General features: G+C 31.3%; 1 protein-coding gene across 2 annotated transcripts in view; it reads right to left on the bottom strand.

The window, feature by feature from the left end:
* LOC143252011 (CWF19-like protein 2) overlaps positions 1-18,443 on the bottom strand; it is a 55,414-nt gene that overhangs the window by 15,710 nt on the left and 21,261 nt on the right. For both annotated transcript variants that reach the window (XM_076503517.1, XM_076503518.1), the window contains exons 6-13: positions 17,864-18,152; positions 16,891-17,025; positions 16,323-16,672; positions 11,367-11,441; positions 9,503-9,568; positions 7,599-7,713; positions 5,368-5,462; positions 518-634 (exon numbers count right to left, since the gene is read on the bottom strand). In XM_076503517.1, coding sequence (XP_076359632.1) covers positions 518-634; positions 5,368-5,462; positions 7,599-7,713; positions 9,503-9,568; positions 11,367-11,441; positions 16,323-16,672; positions 16,891-17,025; positions 17,864-18,152 — 1,242 coding nt within the window. The remainder of the gene's footprint in view (positions 1-517; positions 635-5,367; positions 5,463-7,598; positions 7,714-9,502; positions 9,569-11,366; positions 11,442-16,322; positions 16,673-16,890; positions 17,026-17,863; positions 18,153-18,443) is intronic.

Raw genomic sequence — 18,443 nt, 5'->3', positions numbered from 1 at the left:
GTAAACTATCAAGATTTGACACGTATTTAGGAGGCCTCAGAGATTACACAAAGAAAGTTTGAGATTTCTGAGATAAGGAAAAGTATTTTTAACTTTAACATGAAAATTACTTTGCACATGGACTATTCAAAACAAACACTCAATATATTCATGGACATATCTCTCTTTTGTTAAAAATACTTCACTAAAAATAAGACTTTTTGCATGTTAAAGACTTTTCATATTTAGTGAAATACTGTCGAAGTTTGTGAAAGTTAGATATATTAAATCTGAAAAGACTTGAAATGACTACAAAAAGGTCACATGGTTGGTCACATATAGAATAAGCCCAAGTTGACAGAGTTAAATTATCACCTACTTTTTTAAGATAATTCAGTTCTAACTGCAAAAGTATTTTTTATTCTGTTTCATATGAACAAAATGTACAGCCTAAGACTAAGCATAATAGTTTTTATACAGTGAAATTCATGGAGTAATGCAGAAAGAAATAAAACTGGACCAGACTGCTGACTCTTACCATTATTTCATTCCAAACATCTTCATCAAGCAGTGTTGCAGATGAAATGTGTGAAACTGGAACAATCAAGCAGTGTCCTTCAGTAAGAGATTGGTAAGGTGGCAAACACAGGTAACTCTTGAAAAAAAAAAAAGATTTAACATTTCATTTACTTTGAATTCTAAATCTGTAAAATAGGATTCTATATTTAATATTTTCAGCAAGTTAATGATACATAAAAACTAAGTTAAATCATCAAGATTTATTACCATGTATCAAGTTATGTCGACAGTCAACAACACTCACATAGCTGAATCAAAAGAAATCTGTAAATGAAATGCAGTGAGTTACTCTTCATTTCCTGTGAAAATCTCAATACATTTGGTGCTAAAATTGAAACATAAGATGTGTCTGATGTTTTAGTAGTTAGCTTGTAGTAAATATACAATGTTACAACATATTTGTTGCACTATAATATACATAATCTCTTATGATCCCTCTAAGTAATTCTTGAAAAGAAAATTAAATCAATTTTTCAAAATATCATCTCCAACAAAAATGTAATATAAAATATCACAATTCCAAAGAAAAAATATTTTTAAAAAATGCATATTAGACTTTTAGCTCATTACTCATTGAAAAAATTGAGTGTTTGAGTAGTTTTAATCAATCTTTTATTTTATAATTTGTGACTCACTTAATTTGATACACTTGACTCTTAAAACAACATTGGTTTTATGAATTTTAGTTACTCTGAAACATAATAAAATGAACAACAACAACAGAACATGAACATGAAAAAGGTAGCAACTGCATCACCACAATTTACATTAATATCCAAACTTTAAGTTTCAGATTTCATATGACTTAACAATTTATGATTCATGTTATTTTTACATTGGTCAAAAACAAAATATTTTTATTATTATTGTGATAAATACAATAGCCTCACATTTATTAGAACAGAGATATTAAGGAAATGTAAAGTCTATGTATACATATATATCTATGAATCTGAATTTTACCAGCAACATATAAAAACAAAACTGCCTGTTAAATATTTACTGTTAAAAAAGAAATATTTATTCTGAATAGAAGAATGCTTGGTAGAATGTAGTACAGGAACATCACATATGTTTTTCACACCTTTAGTTAAAAAGTAGTTTTCCAAATTGTGTAGTTTCAAATTTACCCTATAAAACACAGTGAGTACTCAAGTTGGTTACTAGTTTTATCTTTCCCTAAAAGGCAAGTACAGTTTATCAAGTAAATAGCAGACTTTAAGATTCCCTTACAGATGTAGTGACAACATTTAATTAATTTATTAATCCATTTTTGTCAGTAAGTCAGAAAACAGCTGTAGGTAGTAACATCTTTGGATTACACCACCTGTTAGAAAAATCATTTTCGACACATTGTTTATACATTTTATTTGTTTATAAATTAGAAAGTTATTATTTTTCTATAATGGAAATATATTTCTGACAGCTACTTACCTCCTCTCTCGTGTATAACCATTTTCATTCAGAGTTGCTCTCTACATATAGAAATTTAAATTTTTGCATGCCCCAAGCCTTTAACTTCCACGTATCTCACTAAGAATGTAGACAAACTGCATTTTGCACGTAAATCATCATGTGACAACCCTCCACCAATAGGAGTGAGAGACAACCTCATAATGCATGTGACTCACAATCGATTCTACCAAATTGTCACTTCAAAACTGAATAGAAAAGCAAAGCAGTGGTTTCCAGTGTGGAGGAAAGGTGAAAGGAGATAACTATCAGAAATATATCTTCAGTACAGGAAAGCAATAACTTCCAATAAGGTACATTCTCTTTGTTCACATGTATAGCTAGAATCCCACACTGAATAGTTGGAGGGACCATTTTGAAGAATAGGAAGTAAGTAAACTATAAAGGCATCTTAAGATCATCCATGAAGTGCAATCCATTTTAGGAGAGGAATGTAGAAACTGTCCCACTTCTGTACCAGATAGAGAAAAACAACCGATTTGGTCAGAATCCAAATCACAGTGCATCAGAAGCTTAATCCCACAGAAGAGAGACTGTTGAAGAACCATATACAGACAGATATGAGGAGAGTTAAAACTGAAGTGCTCCAGAGTATAAAGAGGCTAGGGTGCAACAGATTGTATGTGGCCACTCAACCCACCTCAAAAACCAAGGGGTATCTGGAATAGAACTTCCAACTCTTAGTAAAAATGCAGTCCCCAATGTCTTCACTTCAAGTTGAGTACAAAAGAAGGATATACTGTGTAAACTAATCTACAAAACAGGTACATGAGTGCAAATCTATAACCACACATCTGAGAACCCAACATTCAAATAATGTTAAGAAGAGATGTATCCGTATGTTAGATCACATTAAACTCAAACTCTGTCAGACTGATATCTCACTGGTTGCACAGCTATTGAAAAACCTGAGGGTCAAGAGACCACTCTGCAGGATAAACTTTGTCTGGTTTGGAAAAGCAATCTGCTACAAGGTGGAAAGCATCTGGAACATAAAATGCAATGATACAATTACTGAGTATGTAAGGTTTAAGATATGTACCAATTTCTAGGTAATAGAAAAAAATCAAAAACCTTTAGCAATTCAGGATTGGCCATCTGACATCAAGAGAATAAATTCATCTTGTGTAAGGATTTATGGTGATTGGTTCACATGCAAAGTTCCACCATTTGTGAAATATCCATTGCAGGGATCTAATGAGTGCATGACAGAGAAGGACCAATTCATTCGTGGAATACCACAGAATCTCTTGAGTGGTAGGTGACTAAGCTGAGAAGGCACAGTGAACTAAAAATTCTATGAAACTGAGGCATAATGGAGAAGGGAGGGCTCTACTAATGATGGTGTCAAAGAAGACCCCCAAAATCCACCAACCAAATGTTGGGTGGACTGAAGGACTGACTTCTCCAATTTATCAACCAGTCAACTTGGGATGCCACAGAAAAGAGCTGGTGAATGCGACTGGCCAACTCCTGCTCAGAATGAGCTGGAAGATGTCAGTCATTCATGTAATGCTGAAACCACAACCTCAGGGTATGAACACGATGAACAAAGGCATGAATTACACAGCAAAACACATATAAATCTGAGGAAAGTCTGAAGGGAAAGCCGGAAATTGGTACATCACCCTGAGGTGAACAAACAAAAGACAAAACTGAGAGCAATGGGGTGTTGGAATGTGTAAATAGGCATTGAAGATATCTGTCTTTGGGAGTAAAACCCCTCCAAGGTTTGGTATATCAGTTTGACAGTCCTCTCCAAAAACAAATCCTGAACCACTTCTGACAGATGCTGGCAAGTCATAGAATGCAGAGAAAAGGAAATGGGGTGAGGAGAAATAGCAGATGGGGAAAGAAAAAAGAGAACAAGTCCCTCTGAAAGAACCTTTGTCACCTATTGATTCTCAACAAAGGGTATCCAGTAAGAAAGAAAATCTGATAATCAAGCTCTCACTGGTCCCAGACCCACCAGGTAGTTACTGGTACTGAAGACAACGGATGATACGTCACGGATGAACCTCAACAGAAGATGTACCTATTAGGTTGAGGAATAATTCGTGAGCATTTTTAAATAATTTCATTCAAGCATTACATGCAAGACTATACAATACTTCAATGCATGAACACATTACACCCAAAACATTTATTATGATACTTTATTTCATGTAATACCTAGGTATATAGTATGCATTGTTTTAAACGAAATTGCAAGAAATTAAATGCGAAAAGCAGATGGTGTCGAAAATGCTCGACTTTGTCCACTTAACATTCCATTTAATGAGCTGAAAATGAAAGCAAAAATTAAAGACATGAAAATCAAACACACCATCTATTAGAGCAAAAAATTATCTACCAAATGACATGAAATATTTTGCGAAAGTGTTTCATTTATGAATATATTTTTTAACTTGAAAAAATGCTCACGAATTATTCCTCAACCCAATAGAATGGAACACATGGGTGAAGAATGGGAGGATAAAGGACAGGACACAGTAATAGGAAGGCTTAGATTGAGACAAATGGAACATGCAATGTGACTGTTGTTTGGCACGTTATCCTTAGTTTACTATAGTCACAGACTGTGTTAAAGACATTATGTCAATGAAATGGAGCAAGATGTAAGTCCCTGAGATAAATGGAAGGCAAATTAACTTGAGCCAGAATAAATCCCTACCAATAAGATCCCAACAATAAAAAAAACACACATGTAATGACAGAGTTTGGGAAGAAATATCGGCCAAAGTGGAAGAGGGAAGGAGAAGTGTATTGGTAGAAAGTCCCTCATGAATTTTATGGAGAGGCTCCAAGGAGATATGTATGAAAACAGATATTAGGGAAGTGTAATAAGGACAACACAATGGTGAGAATATTGGGCATGTGTGAGGTTAACATTAGATAAAGGAACTTTCCAGTTTCTAGGATAAATGGTTTAAAATTTTTTTGAAGACAGAACAGAAAAGGATTGTTATGATAAATGTGCTTGTAAATGTACACAAGATAATTCACAAGCACACAACAGAGATCCACAGGTACAAAAAATTCAAGAACACAGTGTACTTGTAATCGATATTAACTTTTGTTCCACAATTAATCTTTGAAGTTTTTTGTTTTATTCTTGTTCACAGAACATGCACAAAAAAGATATATGTGTGCTTAAAGTAATTTTAATTTGGGCAAGTAAGTTCACTCCTTTAATAATATTCATACTAATTCGTACAGTAATGGTAAAATGTTATTGGACTGGCCTCCGTTTTATACATACAAGTGTGGCAAATATTCCAGTTCTAAGTATATGCTACTAAAAACAGTGTCAAATTACATACAAATTTCACATACCTTATTACCCATGCTGATTAATAGATGTTTCTTCATCTTATTATTGTCGATGCAATATGGACATTGTTCCAATGCTTCTCTCAATTTTCTATGCTCTTAAATAGGAAGCACAGAAAAAAAATCATTTGACCAATCAAAATAAGCAGAATAGTTCATGTAAAACTAATGTACTTGTTACTTTCAACTATAACTAGAATGCAAACAATTATGGAAATATTTACTAATGTAACTATCATTTTGAAGTTCTACTTTTCTTAAAAATTGTAGAAAAAAGCATTTATTAATAAAACAAAAAAAGATTTTCTTTCTAACAGTATGAGTTAATTTTTACATTTTAGACATAAAAATAAAATGAAATGGTGAAATAATGCATTTTACTTCTGTTTTGCATTAAAATTAACATCATACATAAATGTTTTATCAAAAGTACAAATAAAGTTATTTTCCAATTTTTGCAACCAAAATATTTCTTATAAAATTAAATCAAAATATTGTTTACTAAACTAGTTTCTATAAAATAGTACTTTATATCAAATACCTCTCAGAATAAAAATTTAGTATCATCTGAAAGTTTAGACATAATAAATATGTTTTACAGCTTCACAGAAGCCAAAGCATTGTTCAACTCAAAACAACAGCAACTTCAAGTCCATTGAATATCTAATGCCAATAATCCTCACAGTTACTTGCAGGGCATTAATGTTCTTATACTGCTCTTTCTGTAGTATTCCTAGTTTAGTGGAACAATGGAATATAGGTAATCTACTCCAACATAACAGAAAGTGCAAACATTTGGCTCAACATAATGTTGATGTATCTCCAAACGGCTGGTATGGGTATTAAAACTTTTATCAAAATAAAGCATTTCCTTCTCAGGTCATCTTCAGGTTGAAAAGGTCTTCAGGTTCTTTGTTTACCTGAAAATAACCTACAAAGGTTGAAATACTGTTAGCTGCTGTATGTTAATAAAAGTTTTTATATCCACACCAGCCATCTTGAGATAAATTTTTACTTCAAGTGGGTTTCTCATCATCAAGAATGTTGATGTGAGAACAAGAGTGGAACAGAAGAAACAAGTTTCATAAACACAACTAAGTATGATTTATGACATGTTTTACAACTATATAGCTTACTTTCCAAGTTAAAGGATAAAATACAATAAATGAAATAGAAATTTAGGCACAAAAATCTACACAATTTATCCATTTCAAAGAAGCTAATCTCTAAAAATACCACAAACGGTTCTCAAAATTCACATTCTCTCTGTACTATTTAAGGGCAAAGCTGATTGTAGTAGGTCAAAAGTATCTGCTTCATGTGAAAGTAAAGATAGTTCTACATACACAAGGTAAAACAAGATACAATTATTGAATAATACACTATATAAGTTACTCAGGTTGAATTTTGAATATTATTTCAAGTGAAATAAATGTTACAGAACTAGAAGTTGGAAAAAAGTTAAAATTTTATAGATACAAAATGCACACAGGAGTGTGAGAAATTTGGTACTTGCATACCTTATTCCTAAACATTTTGCTGTTTATCACAAGTTTATAAATTTCCATGAAGGTCACAAGAGTTCAGTCCATTTAGAAGGATTAACTAGAGTCAAATCTCAGATGTTTATCACCCCATTCTACTTCCCATTCACAACTACCCTAATTTAATTTACTTAAGATTTCTCATTTGCACATCCTCTTTTCTTGATTTAATGACCACAAAACAACCAAACACAAGACATCACCAACAGGGGATCACAATGAACAATAATGTATTACCACTCAAGATAACATGAAATTTATTTTAGTAGTAATTGTAAATAAATACTACATCCATAATCTCCACTTTCCTGATTAATAATATTTTTCATATCAAGCCTTCACACTGTCATACTCTTAGTTAACAATCATATTAAATTCTGTGCAAATGAAATATAACACTTTAAATGAAATATCACTATGCCTGATTTATATCTTTACAACCTTAACGCTTGATTTTCAATGACAAATATTTGTTATTATTATTTTTTGTAAAATGAGTCCTTCACATATTAGTATGAACATGTTTTCTTAGTTTCTGCAACACATTACTATTGTAATTTTATCATCTTAAAATAAAAATCCAGATTGCATAGAGAAAAAAAATTTCTTAGCAAAATTCTAGATTAAGCCTTATTTTTTTATTAAAAACTGAATGCCCAAAATCATATATTTCAAACCTTAAATACTTACCTAAGATAGCTAAAGAGCGGTCCCTTGCTTGAGACATAGCCATAGTTTGTTTCTTGGCCACATCGGAAGTAAACATGTCATCTAGGTCATAATCTTCTGTGACTTTTATTTTCATCTATTAATCATAATAATCATAGAAAAAGTAATAATCAGTACTTTAATTTAGCTTGAAAAAAACCAAAAGTTAATAACTCCTATGCTAAGTTGGTTCAAACAAAAAGTTAGTAACTAATATACCTAACATATTCTACAGCCAAAAAAACAACTAGCAATTAGTATGTTAATGTAGCTTGAAACAAAAATTGTCAGTAATCAGTATTTTAATTTAGCTTGAAACTGCAACAAGAGTTAATAACCAGTATATCAACTTAGTATTAAAAAAAATGTAATTGGTATGCTAATTTAGTTTACAACAAAAACAAATATTTAGTAATCAGTATGCTAATTTAGCTTGAACTAAAATAAAAAGTTAGTAATTAGTAAACTAATTTAACATAAAGCAAAAACCAAAAAGTTAGTGAGTAGTAAACAAATATAACATAAAGTAAAAACCAAAAGTTAGTAATTAGTAAACTAATTTAACATAAAGCAAAAACAAAAAGTTAGTAATTAGTAAATTAATTTAACATAAAGCAAAAACAAAAAAGTTAGTAATTAGTAAAGCAAAAACAAAAAGTTAGTAATTAGTAAATTAATTTAACATAAAGCAAAAACAAAAAAGTTAGTAATTAGTAAACTAATTTAACTTAAAGCAAAAACAAAAAGTTAGTAATTAGTAAACTAATTTAACTTAAAGCAAAAACAAAAAGTTAGTAATTAGTTAACTAATTTAACATAAAGCAAAAACAAAAAGTTAGTAATTAGTAAACTAATTTAACATAAAGCAAAAACCAAAAGTTAGTAATTAGTAAACTAATTTAACATAAAGCAAAAACAAAAAGTTAGTATGATGAAATTTAGTTCACTGGATTGTTTGTTGCAGAAAGACAAGAATAGAGGATGATGTTTCAAAAGCTTTTTTTCACTATGTAATAAGATATTTATAATGACAAGAAACCCACTAAAAGTAAAAATGTATTCTCAAGACAGATGATATGGGTATTAAAACCTTAATTCAAGTTTTCATACCCATATTTAATTTAAATAAATGCCTTGATGCTCTACTAGGCTCATCAACAGGTATATTTTTTATTTATTGTTATAACAGTGGCTAAAACGTAGACATTAGAAACATATAAGGTTAGATATTGGAAAAAACAACACTTAGCTAATCAAGTAACTATCCTAGTTTTTAACATTAAAGCCACTAGTGAAAAGGTTAAAACAGCTGTTACCATCCACAAGTAAGATACATTACATGCTGTATTTAATTATACTTCAATTACTTAAATAATAATAAGTACCAGAAAAAAAGAGACTAGAATTAACTGATCAGAAATGGAATAGTTTGCAATTGCTTGAAAAACATTATTATTGTAGTAGTATCTTCCTATAAATGTGCAGTGTTTATTATTATCCAAATCAAAACAAAGAATCCCTTTTCAGAACATTGAAGTCTAGTCTCTCATCTGATGATGAACTCTTGGAAAAACTTGCAGACATGCAGTTAAACAGAAAAAAAAAGCCAAATATATGTCATTTATTTAAGACTACACACTTACAAAGATGACATTCAAGGAATATTTTGATTTTTTATTACTTGTAAGATTTCATTTGTATAAGAACTTGTATCAGACAGTTTTTAATATAAATATTCTAACTCAATACTGACTTAAATACAGAGCACTTACACTTCAAATATTTAAATACATTCTATGATTTTATTTAGAACACCAGACAAACATATTATTAATCTTGTTGTAAAGCTTGTCATAAATCTGTATTATTTTTATTTGATTACTTACCTTTCCAGCTATATTAGCAAAATCAGCATTCTGATCATCTGCTGTAGTTCCCTTTTCTTTTTCAAACTAAAATGGTATAAAGGTAATTAATATCAAATTCCTTCAAGTACTTAGTCAATCAAATAAACATTAAATCCATTTGATTAAATAACTAAAACATTTCTTATCATTCAGAAATAAAATAAACTGCATATTGTCTCTCACTGTACTTCAATTACTTAAAAAAATATAAAAAGAATGAGAACAGGGGCCTAGGTTTTATATAAATACCTTGCACGCCTATTTTATGTTTTACAGTCAACTAATTCTGAACACACCAAGAATAATGTTACAACTGTAAATAAGACATAATCAAAAATTAACTTGTTTACTCTTGACTATTTCAATTTTATTTAAAACTGAACAATGCTGCAAGTTATACTCCCTAAAATGTTTTTCAACCTTTCTATCTGAACAATCATAAAAGTTTACATTTAATGTCTTGTATAACAGAAAAGGTTGGGAATTTATACACCAGAAACCTACCAGACTTAACTGAAATGCTGAAAACTAGATATGCCAGATGTGGCCAAACATATCCATATATACAAAATTACCATAAAGAAAGAACTTACACTATAAACATGAAAATTACAAGGAAATTTCCTAAATTAATAAAGATATGGTGATAACATACCTAAAATGGTTTTAAAAAAAAAAAAGAAGAAAAGAGAATATACAATTATACAAAATCAAATGTTAGATACATGGATCATCTAGTAAAATTGTGTCATCTTACACCTACAAAGAAAGTATCACAAAAAGAAAGTACAAGCTCCAAGAGAAAAGTATACACCAGTCATCCAAACTGAAACAAAAATCAATTGTGCATGGTATGATCATTATATGAAGAAGTGCAAAACTATTGAAACCAATTTAACCCAGTTAAATTATTCATATTTTGTGCAAAATAAGTGAGGCTTTGGGATTAATTTGTGGAACAAAATACAATATCGATGGTATTTTTCTAATGTTTTTTGTTGCTTCATAGAAGACCTATATCAAATAATGTTATGAACCCATGAGTAACTTGGTTTACTTTATAAAAATATGTTCAAGAAACAGATTGAGTCTATATCTCACTACTGTTTCTTGGGTTAAATCCTTCTGTGTTGTTTATCATTAGCACTGTATTTCTGTGTTTGAAGAAGTCTGATTAGCTAAAAATACTACTTAAACAGAATAATAATTAACAAAACTAGAATAAAAGAGCAGAAAAAATATCCAAGCTCTCTCTCTTAACTTTTAATGCATGTTCTTTATTCATACTATCAGATAATCTGAAACAACATGAACAAACAAGAGTACTGAAATATAGTTCTTGCAGAAAACAACTTTTGATCTAAACAATTATTCACTTCTCTAAAAATGTATGTTGCTCTTCTGTTTTAATTATTTCATTCAACAACACAAAACTCCTTTGCAGAAAGTACATAGTGAAGCCTTCAGAACTGTATCTTAAATATCACCAAGAGGCTGTAGAAACTTTCACTGTTAGATAGTGAACATTTATGATATGGAATAAATTACTTCTGCCCATTGAGTAAAATAAACATTCTAGCTGTTATTCTTTGAATATAAAAGTAGTAACTTTCTGCATGTATAGTCAGCCATTAAAAAATTCAAAATATCTTATATAATAACATAAAGATCTGACATAGAAAGGTGTTTAAGTCTAGCTATCTTTCAAAAGGATGTCCATTTCATAAATATTAATGTATCATTTCATTACATGCAGTAAAATAATTTACATAATGTATTATGATAACATATTTACACATTGTATTACAATAATGTTAATTATTTTTATTTTACAGCTATTTACCAACTGTTGAAGTGAAAATTTGTCATCATCAGCAAAATATCGAACTCTGGACCCTTTGGCATCATGTGTTATAACCTATGATAAAAAAATTAACATTCAATGTAAACTGTACTCTAAAGGACAAAAAGTATATTTATTAAATTAGAAAATATAAACATCAAAAATATACTTTTAACAGATATCCATATTTGTGCAGTTCTGATTAACACTTATTTATGTATAGTAAAACACTTTAAATATATTTTTATGAGTTTTTTCCTAATTTTAATTTTAATTCTTTTGTCTTCACTGGTAGCTAGGATTAGAAATGAAAACAATGTCTATAATATTTAATGCAACTAAAACCTCAATGGTGGATTACTGTAACTTAACTACCAATTCATTGAAGAAGTGTCGATACTACAAGTAGTGAACTGAATATCTCCTAACAATTCAAAAAATGACTCAATCCTTAGCTAAGCCACTGTAAACTGTAATATGAAACACTTAACATAATTAACTAGTTCTTGTAGCCGTGTATCCTGAAAGTAAAGATTTAATACAAGATTCCTGAATCAGTGTGCACTTATTTCGTATACAAGAAGAACATTTAAATTAATCAGCTACAATGTAAAACAGAATAAACAACTGTAGATGTAAAAAGAAAGATAAATACATGTATGTGTAAGATAAACATATACACACACACAAATACATACTGTCAATATTCTCCTTACTGAAAATATATTTCAGATAGACACCTTTCTTTACAACTAATAGAGATTATCTCAAGCTGATGTGAAGATACCACAAGTCTTGAACAAAGGTCCAAAGACTACACATATTAATGCATACAGAGTCAGCCTACCATATCATCATCATAAGACTACAGCCTTTCACTAATAAGAGAACAACACATCTTTCAAAACAATGATCCTCAAGAACACTAGCATTTGAATAAAGGTTCATTCTAGATGAGACAAACTAAATGTAGTGGAAGTAGGGAGGAAGGACACAAGATTGTGCTGAAAAGTGGATATATATCTGGAAAGGTTAGCTTGAAATGCCATTCACATTTCTGCACAATGGATAAACAGAATCACACATTAAAGACAGTGGAGGGCTGATGCAGATACAGAAATTATAAAGATGATCTTTCTGAAAACAGTATCAGAATGGGAAAGCCCATGGAGTGTGTCACCCATTTGGAAAACTTATCACCCAAGAGGGAAAACAGAGTGAAAGATCTAGTCATATAATTTTTTTTTCTTATTGCAGCGGAGTGTAGGATGTAAGACTGCTCATCGAGCCATTATCTTACAGGTAGCTGGCTAAGCATGAGTGTGTAGTGTAAATAAAGCATTAAGTCAGGCTATTCTATACTTGAGAAATACTTAACTGAAATACCAGAATAATCATGTGTGGAGAGAAAATAACCCAGAACTAAATCACAAGGAGAATACAAGACTTATTTGTCTGAACTAATGACCAGGAATGGCTTGATTCATACTATAGTGGGGTAGTCTGTACTACACTGCCATGAACATCCCAGCCCTATTTGGACTCATATCAGAAGGAGGACACCATCCAAACAGGCAACTTTCCACATCCACTTCCCCAGAGATATGGGACCAGGGATTTTCCCTTATTACACTAGAAAAATATGAGGGAGGAATTCACATTAGTCAGAATGCCAGAGAGCTGTTCAGACCAAACAAGAAAATTACATCTACTTCATGAACCATAATGAAAGGATTTGGAATAACAAACATAACTAATGAAAGCAGATGCTAGCCAGGTGTGAAGTCCAGCTTATAAGATAATATACATATGCTACCAAAGTGGCTTTGCAGAAAACTCCACTTCTAGTGGTGGACACAGAGCATGGGCAGATGAGCCTAACACTTTCTGTTCTCCCTCCATTTAATGCACATTTCAAGAAAAAGAAATATTACCTGTAAAGAAACACTGGGTTCTATCACCTCTATTATATACATGTAAAGATATTGACTAAGATGGTTGTACAACTTGAATAATAAAAAAGCTCAACATCACAGAACCACTAAGAAGAATGGAAAGGGTAACTTAAGGGTGACAAAACTTCTCTGTATTATATATATGTAATTTGACACTTAGTGTCTGGGTCATCCACATCTACACCTACCAGATATCACACAGGGGATGTCAATTTGTACTCACCAGAAAAACCTTAAGATGATAAACATGATGGGAAGGAACATGAAAATTAAGTAAAAAGACTCATCACTCTTATATAAGAATAAACTAGCCAGAAAAAGTGTATGACCCATCTAGGTAGAGTAGAAAGAGATAAGTTACTACAGAAAGAATAATTACATGAAAGAAAAAGTGTTGAAAAGTGTTTTTAAAAGAAGCAGTACAAGTAGAAGAGTAATGAGTAGACTTTACAGAATAAAGAAGATAATATGAGTAAGGACAATCATAAGGGGAAAATGAATGGATAAATGTTCAATTACACTTCCAAGCCACCAAATTCTAGGGAGAAAGAAAAGATTTTTGTCTTGGCTGCATTTATCACAGGTATAGCCTCTGGAAACAAGAAGGAGAAGAATACAACAAAGGTTTAACTACTCCATACTCAGAGCTTTAGATACTGGGATTGGAGATCAAAAGAGAAGTGAAGAGTGAAGGGCAGTTGTAAGGACAATAATGATATAACTTCCGTAGTGGGATCAAATTTTCCAAAAACATCAGAAAATGAAGAGACCACTCTGTGAAAAAGATCCAGGCCAAGGCAAAATACTTGAACTACTACCAGAGACTGAGCTCCTGAAACATATTAAACCAATAACTGAACACTGTTGCTGTGGTCCAAAAGATAAAAGCAAAAGCTGGTAAACAAAGGTTCCTGGAAGCAGTCAATGTCTCAAGACCACAGAGATAGAAAAACCTTTTTTTCTGGAGATCAAATTCTGGAAATGAATCAGGCAACCAGAACTGTACCCTACATGAACTGAGGCATTAGTGAAAAGATCTGTTTCTAGAATTGGTTGTTATCAAACATAGAGCAACGTAATATGTCACTTGTGCTGCACTTGATATGGCTATGGAAACTTACATAAGTGAGTGGAATGAATTATAGAGGGCTCTGATCAGATGCAAGTCTGAGTGAGGTGCAGGAGAAGAAAGTCAAGAATCGCATGGGACCGAATAAGCCACCACAACAATGAAAGGAGAAATAATGACAGTGAATCTCTGAATATACCTGCATTAACCAACCAGAAATCACTGAGAGAAAAGTATATGGGTACATCCAAAAGAAACAAGGAATTTAAAAGAAGGGATAGACTGCAAAAAAAACAAATCCTCTGATGAAGGAAATTAAGGATATGAGAACCTTGGTATCAAAAGCCCCATGTCTCAAAGACCCAAACCAAAAGAAGAGAGTTAAGTGACTGAGTATCATCCAGTAAGAGTGTGTTTTTTTTCTCATAGCAAAGCCACATCAGGCAATCTGCTGTGTCCACCAAGAGGAATTGAACCCCTGATTTTAGTGTTACAAATCCAAAGACTTCACAGTTGTCCCATCAGGGGATTACAATAAGGGAACCTGAGATTCGAAGAATGAAGAAAGATAAAACAAAAGACCTGTGGAGATAAAACAGTGAATGACAAGGGTAGGACTACTAACTGATTCTTGTTAGGAAGAAGGAACTAGAAGAAAAATCAGATGTTGATACAATAGTGGTGAAGCTTTACTAGGTGGGGTAGGTTGGTTCAGCTGAAGTAACAAAAGCAAGAGGTTGGTAATCCTGAATCTGATACCTGAATGGAATCAAGCTCCTGGTGTACAATGGCAGTAGCAACACTGACTGTCAGAGTGCCTCCATTTCTCATTACAGCATAGGATGACTTTTGTCAAGGAGTATCAAAATATCGGATATCAGAAACGTGAAAACGTATACTTTTGACCCTTAAATGGAGACCATCATCAATTGATGCTGCTATCTGCAACATTCCTGCTGTTTAAAGGTTAAATACAACTAGTCCACAAACCTGATTTTGTGGTGATTCATTTTTGTCAAATATGAGTAATATGAAATTCCACAGGATTCAGGAAGCTTTTACATTGTTAAACTGTATGTTTGTGGTACATAGGCTTAATGATGACCCTGAAGAGTATCAGAAAAAACGACTACATTGAATGAAACAACGGGAAAGGAACTAACATAGCTAAATACAACCTTAACATAGGACATGTCCTACAAAATACATATTTCATTAAAAGAAAAATCAACCTGAAGATAACTCAAATTAAACTTCAAACTGAAAAGTTTAAATTCTAGAATTTTTCTTACAGTAAAAAAAATTAAGCAAAGAAAGACTTTTTTACAAATAGTTTAAGATGTGAAGTTAAAAAATGTTAGTAATTTCTAAGGAAAAATATATCAGAAGACAAGCAGTGTCAAGAATACAATGAGCCTTCATTTAAATGCTAGTACTCATGGGGGTAAATGCACAAGAAAGGTGTGTTGTTCACCTACAGGTAGAGGGCTATCATCTGCTATATGCTAACAATATATGCTAACATATGTAAAAGTTAAAGCTTTGTTGCACAGAGAGGTGACTTGCATTTCTGCATTTTAATTTTACATTTTGTAACAATTTACAACTTATACAGAAACTCGTGAACAAACAACAGAAAAATGGATTTGGCTAAAGAACCCATTTAAAATATAATTAATGGTTGCACTGTTTTTATTATGCCTGTTTGAAATGTCCACACACTGAAATTACAAGTATGTAACCTTTGTTTATAGGTAGAATTTAGCTAGTAGTGGCACAGATATGAAGTTATATTTAATAAACATGGATTGAATTAAAGATAATAAAAATTGATAGTCCTAAATAAACAAAATTATTATTTTAGAAATATGTTAAAATATGTATTTGACAACAAATACAGGATATCACAAAAGAATGTATAACAGACTTTACCTTTTGTTTTTTCTGATTAAATTGTTCTGTCTTATTAGATCCCATGACTGGTTTATAATATCCTTTTCCATCTGATCGTGCTAAAACAATATCTTCAACGTCATCTTTGGTGTTACTTTTCCTATTCCCAAATGCACTTGCCCTTGGCATAGTTTCCTTAACTTCTCTTGCAGCCTGTAATTGTGCTTTCAGCTTGTTTGCATACTCTGTATTACCTAAAATTTCAGCTTTTACTACCTTTGCCCCAAGTTCATTCATTTCCTTATCCGAGAGTACAACAGTTTTTGTTTCATTCTTTGTTACCTCTGAGCTATGATGTGAATCTTTCAACAGGTTTCTTGATTTTGAAGCTATAATAATAATAATTATCACAAGTTTGCTGATCACACAAAGATGAATAGTTTGTGCCTTAACTACAATTATAATTTATGATATAAATTTTAATATAAGCTAATTCAATTGTCGAATGTAAACATAATTTCTTGTATTATTTCTGGACTTAAAAAAATAGCTATCAGTACAATGTACTGTAATTGTATTTTTAGCTTGTTTGCATACTCTGTATTACCTAAAATTTCAGCTTTTACTATCTTTGCCCCAAGTTCATTTGTTTCCTTCTCCGAGAGTACAACAGTTTTTGTTTCCCTGGTTGTTACCTCTGAGCTTTGATGTGAATCTTCCAACAGGTTTCTTGATTCTAAAGCTATAATAATAATTATCATAAGTTTGCTAAACACACAAAGTGAATAGTTTGTAACTTAACTATCAATAATAATTTATGATATAAATTTTAATATAAGTTAATTCAACACGTTTATAAAGTAATAACTGTCTAATGTAAACGTATTTTCTTGTATTATTTTGGGACTTTAAAAATAGCTATGAGTACAATGTACTGTAATTGTACTTTCAGCTTGTTTGCATACTCTGTTAATCTGTTAATTCTCAGCGTTCATCTTTTTCATCAAGTGTTACAGATATCCATTATTAAGGTATTGTTTGTTTTTGAATTTCGTGCAAAGCTACACGAAGATTATCTGCTCTACCCGTCCCTAATTTAGCAGTGTAAGACGAGAGGAAAGGTAGCTAGTCATCAGCACTCACCGCCAACTCTTGGGCTACTCTTTTACGAACAGATAGTAGAATTCACCATCACATTATAATGCCTCCACAGTTTAAAGGGTGAGCATGTTTGGTGTGATGGGGATTCAAACCCACAACCCTCGGATTACAAGTTGAGCACCTTAACCACCTGGCTATGCCAGACCAAGCAACATGAAAAACTAAGTCTTTATGTTTATGTTCAAATATTTGTTTTACTTTCTTTAATAAAGATTTGTAAAACAAAAGTTCAAAAAATAAAGTGAGAAGAGAACAAAAACTGTTAAAAGCCTTAAAACATAAAACATATATGAAAAATATTCACAAAAAATTGGCAGGAATTTTTGATAAATAATGTTTATTTTTTAACTGTAAGAAAATAAACTAACTTACAGCTAACATAAAACTACAAATTCCAATACAACAGAAACTCCCTTCACCTTTACAAGAGTCATCATTGTCTCTAACATTAAATTCTTTCTTCTTCCATCGGGATACAGATGATGATACTTGAGGCATTCTACTTTTTTTTACATATGGTTCTCCATGAAATGAGCTATGATTTGTATGTAAAGCAGCATATGTATCGCCATCCACTGGTTTACTCATCTTAGAACTATATTTTATGGTTGCTTCTCTATTTGACTTATTACTTATCCTATCAGTATTTTTCAATTCCCTTGAAAATTCTTCAGATTTTGCTAACATTGACTCTAGTCTTTCAAGGGACTAAAAATTAATAAAGAAAAAGAAATTATTTTAACAATATTTTCTTCATCAAAACTTCCTAATTTTAATTTCTTCCAAATCATCTTATAACTTAATGAAACATACTGTTAATAATAAATGTTTAAACAATAATAAAATATCTATAAAATAGTTTCTCATTTGAAAATCCTAAACAAGTGCTTGAATGCAAAAATCTAGTAAATGTATTAACTGCCAACTTTCAGACTAGACTAGTTCTGTCAGACTGAATAGTGGGATTTTATCTCACTCTTAGGAAGTATTCATGACTCA

This window comes from Tachypleus tridentatus, chromosome 6 (assembly GCF_004210375.1).
Source record: "Tachypleus tridentatus isolate NWPU-2018 chromosome 6, ASM421037v1, whole genome shotgun sequence".
NCBI lineage: Eukaryota > Metazoa > Arthropoda > Merostomata > Xiphosura > Limulidae > Tachypleus > Tachypleus tridentatus.
The sequence above is the reverse complement of the archived record's forward strand: the minus strand, read 5'-3'. Positions and strand labels throughout refer to the sequence as shown.